Raw genomic sequence first — 12,433 nt, 5'->3', positions numbered from 1 at the left:
AACCATGGCCCCTGTCAATTCACCTGCCATTTCTCTTCCAAGTTCGGGCGCTAGACAAGGACAGGGTAGGCATGGGATATCGGCATTGAGGTTTCGATTAAATACTTGGATCATCGTACGATATCTTTCTGAGTTCCAAAAGTTGGTGATAGTCGCGATTTCTGTCAAAGTCGCTTTGCGGACGAATCAGAGGCATAGTGCAGTTCCATTGATCTCTAACAGCGATAGGACTGCGGATAAATGCACGAATAGGAGGCTATACTACTTATGTAACATGCCCTGTAGGGTAAAGTCAGCGAGTTCTATATTACACTTTATTAAGTTGAGTCTAGAACCATCAGATCATCACACACAAGAAAATAAAATCATGACCAAGTTGTTACTCATTGACAGCATCACATGGCTTACAGACGCACCATTCACGTGACAGCAATCAGGATATCTGGGATTGAGCCTGAAAAAGAAAGCACTGTATGAGTGAGTGGAAGGACTACTGATGAGCTATCGGCTACAAAAATAAAACTCCAAGTTGGTGTAGCCGGGGATAGGCGCCGGGATGCCACCTCTCCGGAACAACTTTCAGTATTATGTAAGTGGTTTTGAGTTCATCCTGACCTGGTATTCCCTTGTAAAGGATTCAGAATGTTTCGGATCAGTGACATGCCAACCCATTGCGGGACTGCAAGGCATGAGTTGAGAATAGCATCAATAAAATAAAAAAAGCCCGAAATACTACATCGTTCGCCGAGGAGATGTTACCCTTCAAGGTACTGTACAGTGCAGCCAGTCACACGCACGTAGTGTTGTCGCAAAAGACTTTCCACGGCTACAGGCTATTGATTTTAGGCTGGCCGCCAATCTTAAAATCATCATAGACTACACTATTTAACGAGCCTATTGGCTTGATCATCCGCGTGAATCTTGCCAACAACTCATTATGCATGATTTGCATGTGCCTATCTGTGGAAGAGCGAACAATCAATCACCGTCCTGGCTTGCAGTTCAATGTAACCTCAGTCTGCAGCTAAAAGCCTTTTTCAGGCGTCTCGACAGCTTGAGAGTGAGACAATAGCTGTTGCTGGCAATTGGCCGAGGAAGAACTCCCTGGAACCGATCGGTAGTTTTTAGACCAGACCGCCCTTGACCGTAGGGCTTCTAGAAGCAATCCTTTTACCTATTTCCAGACATGGTCAAGTTCCCTGTCGACAAGCAAGGGATGTTGCCAGGGTTGGCTAGCTGATAATGGATCCCAGCTCCACTCTATGGACATAACACTGTACAAGTTCCGTTCGTAGAGTTGCATTGCGGAATGACACTGCAGAGATATTGTACATACAAGCGTTGAGAGAAACCAATGTCTCATAGTCCACGGACAAGATGAGAGGGAGATTGACTTGATATCCAGGGACTGATTAGCTCCACGATATCAATACACTACAGCCATGTACACCAGGGACTTTGCCGTAACTTACCATATTGCACATCACTTCCATGTCTGCACCATACTCACGAAGCTAACTCGGGTAGACTTTGAGGTCTGACCGATTACCATTTTAGATTTGAGGCCCTTTGATTGATGGCGTAGAGGGGCAGAAATGCATGTAGTGACCCCTCATCAGAAAAGCCATTAGCGCCTTCTATGAGTAAAACGCTGGCTAAAATTCAATTGCCTGGAGGAAAGAACGTCTACCGCGACATCCAATTCATGCGCCTTCCGAATTCATGGTCGCTCAAAGTAAAATGTTGAGCCTGAAGTTAACAAGGCAAGAACTGTTCTCCGGTACACCTTCGCAGTTACCCACAATCATCCCCTCACCTCTCCTCTTCTCTCAAACAAAAGCGTTGTCGCATCATAATCATCATTGCCTGCATCTGCAGTCTGCCCCCTCGCAGCCACTCAACTCACACCCTCTACCCTACAATACTTGATCAGCATCCGATCAGCAGGGCGTCGATATTACAGCATCATCCGGAGCGCAAACATTCTGCCCGATCGAAAATGAACAGCGCAAAAGCAAATCATGATCTTCTGGGCAAGACAAACAGACAGGTACAGGCTTGGGAATACAAACAACAACATGATGATGTACAGGTTCCTGACATCTGCTCCAAGTGTCGCGATTGGCTTCGTCCAACAATGCTCATTCCGAAGTCACACATACCGTACACCATGCTCAGGCTCAAAATACCAAGTACCCTAAGCAGCATTTGCTCCGGCGGTGGTCCTATGTTACTCACCGCGGTTGTGTACAGAAGCTAGAGCGTTGTCGACGGGCTAGGAAGTTCCGCCAAGATACCATTTTGCTACGCTGGGACGGCGGCTTCCCCACCTCAGTTTGCCGAACAAAAGCCCCGCCCCGAAGGTCGACAGCTGCCCGGTGGACAATCTCGGACGAGGCTGAGAGTTGGTCTCAAGATCTTCTTGCACGAAGTTGCAGTGTTTTCAGCACTTAGCCTGGTAGCCCAGTCAACTCCCTTCTACTTCTGGTCCTGATCCCCCGACCAATGGTTCCACAGCTGAAACAAGCCTCTGTTGGCTTCGGCCGATGTTAGCAATTGTCACCAACCCACATCTCGGCCGAAACTGCCTACCTACCAGTTTCTCATTGGCTGTGCAATGGAGCAGCTGGTGGTGTCATTTGCGGATTGAGACGGATCTTTAGTTCTCGTCTGTGATCATCCCCAGATTTTAAGGCTAGCACAGCTTGATGAGATCATCGACCGAGGGATTTCATGTCTGCTAGTCAACAACAGTTTCCCCTCTCTTTCCACGCCCTGTAGTCCCGACAATACCCTTACTCAGTTGTCTCCGTTTGAAGTATCATCTCCAGACGAAGATCCGACTCGGCGAACCGACCTCGATTGCGATGATAGTCCGGTGCAGTCACGGACTTATTTCACCCTATGTTGTCTCATGTTTGTGCGGAGTATCGAAACAACCAGCCTCTCGTTATATTTTCCTCGTTGAGTATCAAATAGTTCTTTTTTGGGTGGCAGCACTAAAGATATCGAGGCAACCCAACTCCACCAACTAGCTTAGAGTGCTAGGATGTGCAGGGGATGCTGACCCTTGATCAGATCTGATTTCATGACCAAACATCCGTCCCCTCTGCTTGGCTGAAATCACAAATCTCGTGTCCCAAAATGGGATTTCCCCTGGAAAGCCGAGCTCGACCAAAATATTAGGGCATTTCGAAAAGCCCATCGGACCCTCGCGACGAACCCGTTTGGCTATTATGCTCCGCACTTCCCAACCTCATCACCATGCCTACCATGCGCTCATAGTCCAGGTGTACATGTGCGCATGATAAGGCAGGCTCAATTGTTGTCGCAGCCCTGCTTTTATTCGCTCACCACTGTCTTTGCAACGATTACCACTCGTCCAATTACGAGCTGTTAAGAAAGGGTCATATATCAAGCTGAAGGAAACTCTAGGTGTTTATCGCTTGCTTTGTCCTCAAAATAGGCGAAAACGGCTGTTGGACACATGAACCTCACTACCATCCATCACTCAGGCTCTTGTATTGTGTCTGGTAGTTGCAGCATCGAGTGATATCTTTACTCGCATCTGACACCGGACAACCGACTTCTGCAAACACAACATCCAGCGCCCAGTATTACCTCATGTCACGCACGCCATAGCCAGTCGCTGGTTGATTTGGGACTGAGCTCTAAGCACTGACATGATTGTATCTCCTTTCAAGGCTGTAGCCTGCAGTCTACCTGTGCAGTCCTACATGGGGAATAGACGAAAGCGGTGTGATAATTGGCGTTGAGAGAGTTCAACGTTCCTGAGAGCCTGAACCTTGTCATGCACAGCCTTCCTTGACCTTGAGCAGACAAAAAGCCTTGAGTCAGAGTTGGAATTGTCATGCACCAGTACAGGTCAATGCTTATCCAGGTCTTTATGTCAGCCCTGACTAGCGTCTTGGCAATACGCTAGTGAAGCATGTCCCGTATAGCTGGGAGGCACGGAAGATCGAGATGCATGCAAACTGACGATCTTCTTGAAATCCACGCCGAGTCTCTTTATTTCGTCAGTGCGATAGACAAAGAGTCTCTGCCTCTACTACGTTGCCTAACACAGACGGTGATCACAGACACGGTTGTCAGTATGATGTCTCAAGGCATTCTTTGAAAATGCTTCTGGCTATTTTTGTCTTCGCGCAATGACTTATTACTATGACAGATTTTTGCGGAGAACAACTGACTCAAAGAAACCCATCGCGACCCTGTCGGAGCCGCATATCACAATTCGCCTGAAGTGGAAATGTATCGGGGCACCAGGGTGTCAGAAGAATTGGCCTGGAAGCATAAGAGATGAAATAATTTGGTCACTTTATGCCAACTTAGACCAGCATTTAGGCTACTTTATTATTGCAGCCTAAGCCTCAGAAGACAATGCTTCTCTCACCCACCTGCGGGGCAAGCCACAACCTCCCTTAGGGTTCCGCAGGTTAGGTTTGCCGAGGATGCTTTGGCCTTGGGTTTTTGTTTTGATCTACACCTTTCAGAAGGTGAATGGTCTGAATCTCTTGCTGAACAACAATCCCTGGGTAACTGGGCCAGAAATGCTGTGTCTAGGGCGAATGAGCCCTGGGTTGTCAAGCCACGGCACATCTAGATGCAAAACGCGCCAAGCGCCTGCACGACTGACGATCTCATACCATTATCTGTTCAGGTTGACTCTCGACGTCTATGTCAGAAGATAAAAATGCACGTCTTGGTTGTGCATTCAAGAGACCGAGGGACAAGATATGCTGGCCTTTGCGTAAAAGTCCGACGGGGAAATGGCATGGCCAAGGTCATTATTTCCATAAACAAAAGAGCTACACCAAGTATCTTGTCATTTTTCAAATATTGTGCCGTTCTTGGTTACAAGAATCGCGGCTCGAGTTACCAATTCAGATACCAGTGGTACACTCCCGGATTTTGCGACCAATCTCGTCAACTATGCCCCAGCTTCTTTGGTGTTGTCTAAACCTGTCTAGCCAGTCAACTCATAAGACAACGCATATGAACAAGGCCTGGACAGGGATTCAGGTGACCTTCAAGGCTACTTGCGCGTGGTCTGACTGTATTCCAAAGTAGACAAGAGTGACTTGCTGCAAAGCCTCATCACAAATGATCCGACACCTCTTCAAAGACAAATTCTCAAACTTTCGGCTGCCGATCAGACGCAAGCGGACGGTTCAGGAGTCAAAAGGAGAAAGTAACTTGGGCATCAACATCGACGGCGTGTAAGAGATTAGACGATGATGTTCATCAACAGCACTGTATCCGTGGTCGTCGGAATTTGGAAGCCACCTTTGGGGTAACCCATTCGCGCACCAATCGACTCGAGGGATGAAGTCCAAGGACGCTGATCCCTTAATAGAGCTACAGTAGCACGACCAGTGCGATCTATATTAGGACACCGGCAAACCCGCGCCGTGGGATCACGGCAATCTAATAGGGCTTCTCGAAATGAGTATGTGCTTAAAGCTCTCAGTGAATGCAGGGTCGCTCAGACATGACATAGCTGGTTGGCTGTAGGGGTCTTCTGATGGCTGACACGCTTTGCAGTAACGTATCATCTTGAGATCTGAGTGACGACTCGGTCGCTGAGGTCGATGTCAGGACCACGCTACTGTACTGTGCAGTGCAGTACCCGTCCCAATGCGGACCCGAGACCACATGGCACGCGACGGTAGGCGCCTGATCCCTATTCTGGAAATGGAATTGGTGATGACTGAACATTTGTCTCCTCTTCAAATCTCTGACGTTCCGTCAAGATCAATCCCAGAACAGGGGCCGAGTTTGATCATCGTTAAGGGCCGAATCATGATATGCCAAACAAATGGTTGAAGTTGTTGATGCTTCCTCCGCTCCGGACTTTTTACATACACACTGGTATCCATCCCTAGCTACATGGTCCACAGACTGCTTGAGCTTTGGCATCCGAAGCTAAACTCTTCTTGGTAAAAGCTGGCGCTGGGTATTGTGCTTGACAGGAACATGCATCGCAGAAGCTTGTTCCAGGGTCCTAAGCTATCTGTCAATGCGCGAGTTGGTTGACGTCTGTTAACGATTCAGTCACAGATAGATGAGCCGTCACCAAAGACTGATTCTTTGGTTCCAGACCAGGCTATGGCTTACAGAGAACCAGGCAAGGTTGCCGAATAGGCTAGGTAGGGACAGTTCAAGATGCCGGGATGCTAACTAAGCTGCTAGGCTAGGCTCGGTTAGGTTACTGTTCTGTATCCGCATGTACAGGCAGGGCGTCTGATTGCCAAGAGTGAACAGGGGAGACTGCAGTAGTGCCAGTTTGTACTATTAATGGTGACAACGACAGGGGTCAATGACATGGTTTTGGCCTCAATCCCACTACAGCCCTTGCACCCTAGTGCTAAAGCTTAAACGGCACAGCAGAGCAGTTCTGTGACTGAGTCTGATGGTTTCACTCACTGAGTGAGATGTTTTCTCTCAACTCAACATTTGACGGCTTGTGCACTTGAAACAAGGATGTGCTGTTGCCAATCAGACTATTGTGACGCTAGAAACCAGGTCATGACGTTGTTGCGTCCAAGAGCCTCATGATGGTCCAGACCTTTGAACTACCATACTACGCAGGGGCCCGGTGAGAGTCCTCCCGATATCATACAGACAGCCTGTCTGGCTTTGGACTACTTCCTTCTCCGTTCCATACATCATAGTATTGACTGCTATCTACCGTCTCAACGGGTCTATGCGTCTCAGCTCGGCTGTTGTGAGCCTGTCAGTTCAAAACTGATAAGCCACCAAGATAAATATAGCTGCCTACATACAAGGCGAGTCCTCATCTAGGAGCTGAGATCGAACTCGTCCTATCAAGGTATTCGGACGACTCTTCTCCCCTGCATTCTCCCGCCACTGGTGCCGAAGGTAGGATGGAGCATGGTCTATCTAAGGAGGTATACGATTACGCGGGAGTTTATTCCGGATCATCAATGCCCAGCCTTATGAGTTGGGCAGGCCATCGGACCTTCTTGTGGCTCCATCATTGCCAGTGCCCCTTTGGTAGGTGCGTCTATCCAAGGTTCACCAATGAGTTGACAGATAGAAGTCTTTTCTTAATTTGATCTTGATCGTTTCATGCACGCTACACGATTCTGGCATGTTAGTGTTTATATCAACACTCAAATCAATCTAACTGCCCAGCGCTGAACTCGATGCTAAACTGCCAAGTTCCCCGAAGTCTAAACTCAGCCTAACTGTCCTAGAAGTGCCGTTGGCTTGTTTTCAATGATGCGGCTAAAGACTAGGGTAGGGTCTCCTGTGTTCCGCCATCAGACGCCTCCAATTCCGCCCAACGTTCCTCCTGACTACCGAACCTCCAATGTCTAAGTTCACCCTAACAATCGTTCATCTTTGATGCTGTTGTCGATGAAACTATTGGTTTGGCCGACGGTCACCATGATGATTGTTTGGATCCGTGCGCTGGTCCGTCGTCTAGTGAGCGGAGTTTTGATTAGTTTTCCGGTCCAACTTTCCTGCCCAACCGTGTAGAACATTTGTCGCAGAACTTGGGAATGCTAGATCGAACTTTTAAATCCAGAAGAGGCAATGCAGATCAAGGGGCAAACCAGTCGGCTTCTTCTCCTTTTTGATGCAGAACTTCAAGGAGCATATTGCTCGTCTACACGTTCCTTGCTGACGATCAGAAGGACATTTACACGCGAATCATGAACATTGTTAGTGTTAATTAGGGACCAGACAGCGGCAGGCTATCTCATTTCAAAAGATGATGCGGTGTGAAAAATCATGAGCGTCCAGTGTATTCCCGTGGGACTTGTCGTCGCATAAGTCTAGGCGTGGACTCAAACCCGCGGTGATCAGCCCAATCTATCAGTCTATGTAACGTCTTGTCGATGTGAGAACGGGGCGCTATGTGCTATCCACTGACTATTTGCTGTCACCAGGCAGGCAAATGACACATTTTGCTTGCGAATTGACTAATAGTAAACTGTGGAGGTGAACATCTAATGAACAAAGCTTTAACCGGCAATCTGCTTCTTGTTTCATGCACGAAACAATTTGACAGCTACGCTTGGTTTAGATGAGATGAGGGATAGGACATTTCCCTCTGGTTGAAACCCGAAAGCACAGATCAAGTGTCATGAATCGTGACAGTTTCGATTGACAGCTTCTCTGTTGGTTACCCTGTACCTTGACCAGAGGGCATCGTGGAAGTTGCTGCGGAACTACCAGGAAGGCCAGATAATGGTTCACCTTGAGTAATATGAATACCACGGTGATGCATTCCATTAGATTTGAAAGAGTCAATCGGGAGTTGGTGTAGTTGTGGGAATAGATGGAAACAAAAACACCATCTCAACTCTATCGCCAACCAAAATTTGTGGTAAAGTAAACTTTGTTGTCCTTTTCACCTTGCAAATCAACATTTCTATCTAACATGGACCCAATGAATGCTAACCACTCCCTTCACGGATCCGAATTTCTATCTAACATGTGGCATATCAGGTTGCCTTTCTCTCAGCGCCAGTTCCAGGTCCATTCCCAATCAAGATCATCTTCTTCCATGCTTAGGTATATCTTTTTTCAAACCACCAATATAGCAACCCTCATCATTTCATACCATCGTGTCAACATATCAAAATGGTCCCAAGACTTTTTAGAGCCAGCTTCCCCCCCCAGAACTTCGCCATGCAACCCGTACCATGCTATCTACTGCGAACAGAAAACAAGTGCTATCTATAACTATGTAATAATGACTAACTACCCGCTTCCTCCACTGAGGCCTTCACTTCAATACGTGAAAACCGAATTCCATCGCTAACCCCTATGAGAGCGAGTAGTGTTGCTCCAAAGCTTGTCGGTCACGCTGCTGCAACTGACCAATAAAGCTGGAAAACTCGGGAATCATTTGCTTGTAAATATCGATAACCTGAAAATCGTTAATATGTGCAAGGTACAATTAGTAGCTGGTAACTCACCTTCTGGAAGACATCGTGCAGTTCTTGTCTGACTGGACTCTTCAGACTCATATCACGATATCTAGCGATGGCAGTGAAGTAGTTGAGCAACTCCTTCTCCATAGCCTGAGGGTTTCGTCCTACAATCATGGAGAATCCCTTGAAAGCTGTCGCCTTCTCCTCAGTAGCCTCGACCTCACTCATGATGCTGATCCATTCCTCAGCAAAAGTGGACAGGTGTGGTCCCAGTTGTTCAGAGTTGTCCAGACCAAGTCTACCCAGGGCCATCGCGGCATTCTCATTAAGAGCCTTGGGAACGCGGGGGTTGGTCATAATCTCAACGAATCGCTGGAGAAGCTCTTGAACCCAGGGGCCCATGTTCTCCTTGTGTTGCATGGAAATTTCACCAACTGACCAGCATGCGTTGTTGACGACGCCGAAGCCACTGTCCATATCCTCATCGAGAACGCTGTCCATATCAAGCTGCTTGAGCAAGATGGGAAGAATCGTGGGGAGATACTGTTGCAGTAGAGAATAAACATATCTGGCGCAATCTCCCAACAATGCATAGGCAGACTGGCGGACCTCATCAGTAGGGTCTTCCATACACAAGCTGAGAAGCTCGAAGAAAGATTGCTGAGAGCTCTTGACCAAGACGGTAGACTTGTCGTCGTTAAGAGCCTGAATGATAGCACTGAGCAGGTCCAGACTTGTGACAAGGAAATCCTTATCAGGCAGGTCGAGCACCGGGTTGTTAGCAGCTGCCAACGTTTGCTCCAGGTTCATGTGAATAATGTTAACACATCGCAGGAAGATCGGCTCAGCGTAGGAAGCGAACGCATCTCCGAGTGCCATCGCCACATAAGAGAGGCACTCTAACAGAGGGAACAGCTCCCGTGATTGATCCGACACGTGGTTGTATCGATTGATCAAGGCAGGCATAAGCTTACTCGACAGATCAGGTGTGGCCAGGACAGGTCCGATATGCTCTGCCAAAGTCTGTACACAGTCGTAAAGGATGTACATGTTTCGGTCCTTGTACTTGGCAAAACAGAGAACGAATTGCTGAATGATGGGACCGCAGTAAGGCTCGAGGATCTTTCCTGCCTTATCCTCGAGGTTGGCAAAAGCAGAAGCAGCTGCTTCTTGAACCTTCTTGTTCTTGTCCAACATATGGCGAAGGATACCGTCCATCAGAGGAAGGAAAAATTGGTCCTTATCCTTATCCTCCAATGTCGCGGCCCATTGAGAGTACCGACCCAGGGTCCAGCAGGTAATCTGTCGTACAACGGGTTCGTTGTCCTCGAGCAGGGAGATGAGGTAAGGCACAAGCTCAGGCAGATGAGGGACAACAACGTCCATACATCCATCGGCAACGGCGCCCAGGGCCAGAACGGCAGCCTCTCGTTGAGGCCACTCATCGTGCTTCAGATGCTGTGACAGATAGGGGAAGATGGCCTCGAAGACTGGCGCCTGGAAGTCGCGGGCGAAAACATCGAGAGCGGCGGCGGAGCACTTGCGGATGGTCCATCTCTCGTCGGGGTTGGCATCATCGCCGTCATCGTAGTCGTCGACTTCACCCTCCTCAAGATCATCATCCATGCCGCCAAGCTTCTCGAAGCCTCCGTTTTGAGGCTGATCGGCGTTCTCGCCAACTTCTCCGTTGGCCTTTCGTTGGAGAGCCTTCTTGGCAAATGCAGGGCGAATATCCTCTTCGCGATCCTCCTCCTCCTCGTCATCAGAAGCACCTCCAAGGAGAGCAATATCCTCACCACTGTACACCATGCATTCGAGAAGGACAGGGATGATCTTGTGGATGTAAGGCTCCAATGCCCTCCACAGGTTATCGTGTTCGCCCACAGCCAGCCAAAACTCGGCAGCTTCGCATGCCAACTCTTCGTCGTCGCCCTTCTGCTGAGTTATGATGTAGTCGACAAGACCGCTGATGTGTGGCTGGAGCTTGTCGGGGCGAGTCTCGACGAGGTGAACAAAGGCACGGCAGACCTGTCGTCGGACGTCGACGTTGTTATCGCCGGCCAGGATGAACAGGTGCTGGAGGAGATCATCAATAGAATTAAGCATCGCCTGAGACTCCCGAGGCGTAAAAACATTAATAGCTGTCAGAGCACCAGCTCTGACTTTGGGCAGCTGACTCTTAGTAGCCGCGATGAACTGGGGAAGAACGTAGTTGAGAGGGCGCTGACCATTGACCTCCTTGATCAACTGACGGTAGTTGTCCTCACAGATCTTGGCCAGGGCAGACATAGCACCCTCCTGGGCCTCGTTCGAAGTCTGTCCTGAAGAGTTGCCAACCAAATCAAGCAGCTGAGGGAGCAACTCAGGCCAGCTTAGCAAACTCCCGCGCTTGACGATCTCGGTCGCAATGTTTCCAGCGAAGTTGCGGATCTGGGAGTTTTTATCTTGCAGACAGATGGGCACGGCGAGTTTGATGAGTTGAAGGCTGTCTTCGGGAATGCTCTTCCATTCGCTTCGAACGTTGTTCTTGAGCATGATACCGGCGGCGGACCGCACCAGGTGGAAGTCCTGCTCTGAGAATTGGAGGCCATTGGGAGGTGAAGAGCTCGAGAAGAGGAAGGCAAGGTAGTTGTTGATGTCAGGCGAATTCTTGGCTTGCTGAAGCATCTGCAGATAACACGATTAGTTGATGATCGGCGCATGAAATGCGATGGGGCGGGACGGGCGAAATCTTACCAAGTCAGCCTGCTTCTGAGCAGACTTATCGAAACCGCTGAGAGAGTCTTTGAGGCATGTTGCAAGCTGCTGCAACGATTCGGGGGCGGGTTGCCAGGAGGACATGGCAGCGGTGTTGTTGGACAGCGTCGTTGAGTGTCGCGAAGCGGGTATGGAGAGAAGAGGGGCGCTGAAGCGGGACGGTACTTTGAGTGAACAATCTTCACATGAGCGAAGCCTCGCAGATCCTACTCGTTGACGATCAGCAATGCGCAAAGCTAAGCCAAGGCGAGAGTCAAACAAGAGACAATGGCAATAGGGCTCTGTTCAGGATAGGATAGAATAGGATGAGGGGGGAGACGAGCGGTGGACTCTTGGGATAGTGGGATTACATTCTGGTATCGAATGGGATATGGCTAGGATGGCAGTAGGCGAAGCGAATGTGCCCCTCCGATACAGGGATGTGCAACGCCGTGGAGCCACACTTGGAAAGCTCAAGTCCAAGTCAAGTCAAGTCACTTACTGATTGTTTTCTTTGTCAAGAAGAGTTGGTAGAATGATAGGAGTGTCAAGATGAGGGGTAATAGGACGCTATGCGCCAGTAGACGCAGGAGAAAGAAAAGGACAACACAATGTAGGGAAAAGATTTATAGGATTGACTCTCAAGTTAAAGTTGAAGAAGCTCAGCTGCCCACAATGGAAACCTTGGGAAGTTTTGGTGTACTGACTGTAAAGAGAGGAGCCCTGCGAAGAGAGAGAGCGGAGGTTCAAAGGCGGGCAAACAGGTT

General features: G+C 48.9%; 1 protein-coding gene across 1 annotated transcript; it reads right to left on the bottom strand.

Annotated features, from left to right (window-relative positions):
• Window positions 1–8,821: 8,821 nt before the first annotated feature.
• FIESC28_00058 (uncharacterized protein) lies at window positions 8,822–11,771 on the bottom strand (the record flags this gene model as incomplete). Its single annotated transcript, XM_031154209.1, has 3 exons — window positions 8,822–8,926; window positions 8,976–11,597; window positions 11,667–11,771. 3 exons carry the CDS (start codon window positions 11,769–11,771, stop codon window positions 8,822–8,824), a joined length of 2,832 nt encoding a protein of 943 aa, XP_031021786.1.
• Between the last annotated feature and the right edge of the window lie 662 nt (window positions 11,772–12,433).

Source organism: Fusarium coffeatum (assembly GCF_003316985.1).
Source record: "Fusarium coffeatum strain FIESC_28 chromosome Unknown BRIP53273_contig_1, whole genome shotgun sequence".
Taxonomy (NCBI): Eukaryota; Fungi; Ascomycota; class Sordariomycetes; order Hypocreales; family Nectriaceae; genus Fusarium; species Fusarium coffeatum.
This window is presented reverse-complemented; position numbering and strand designations above follow the sequence as displayed.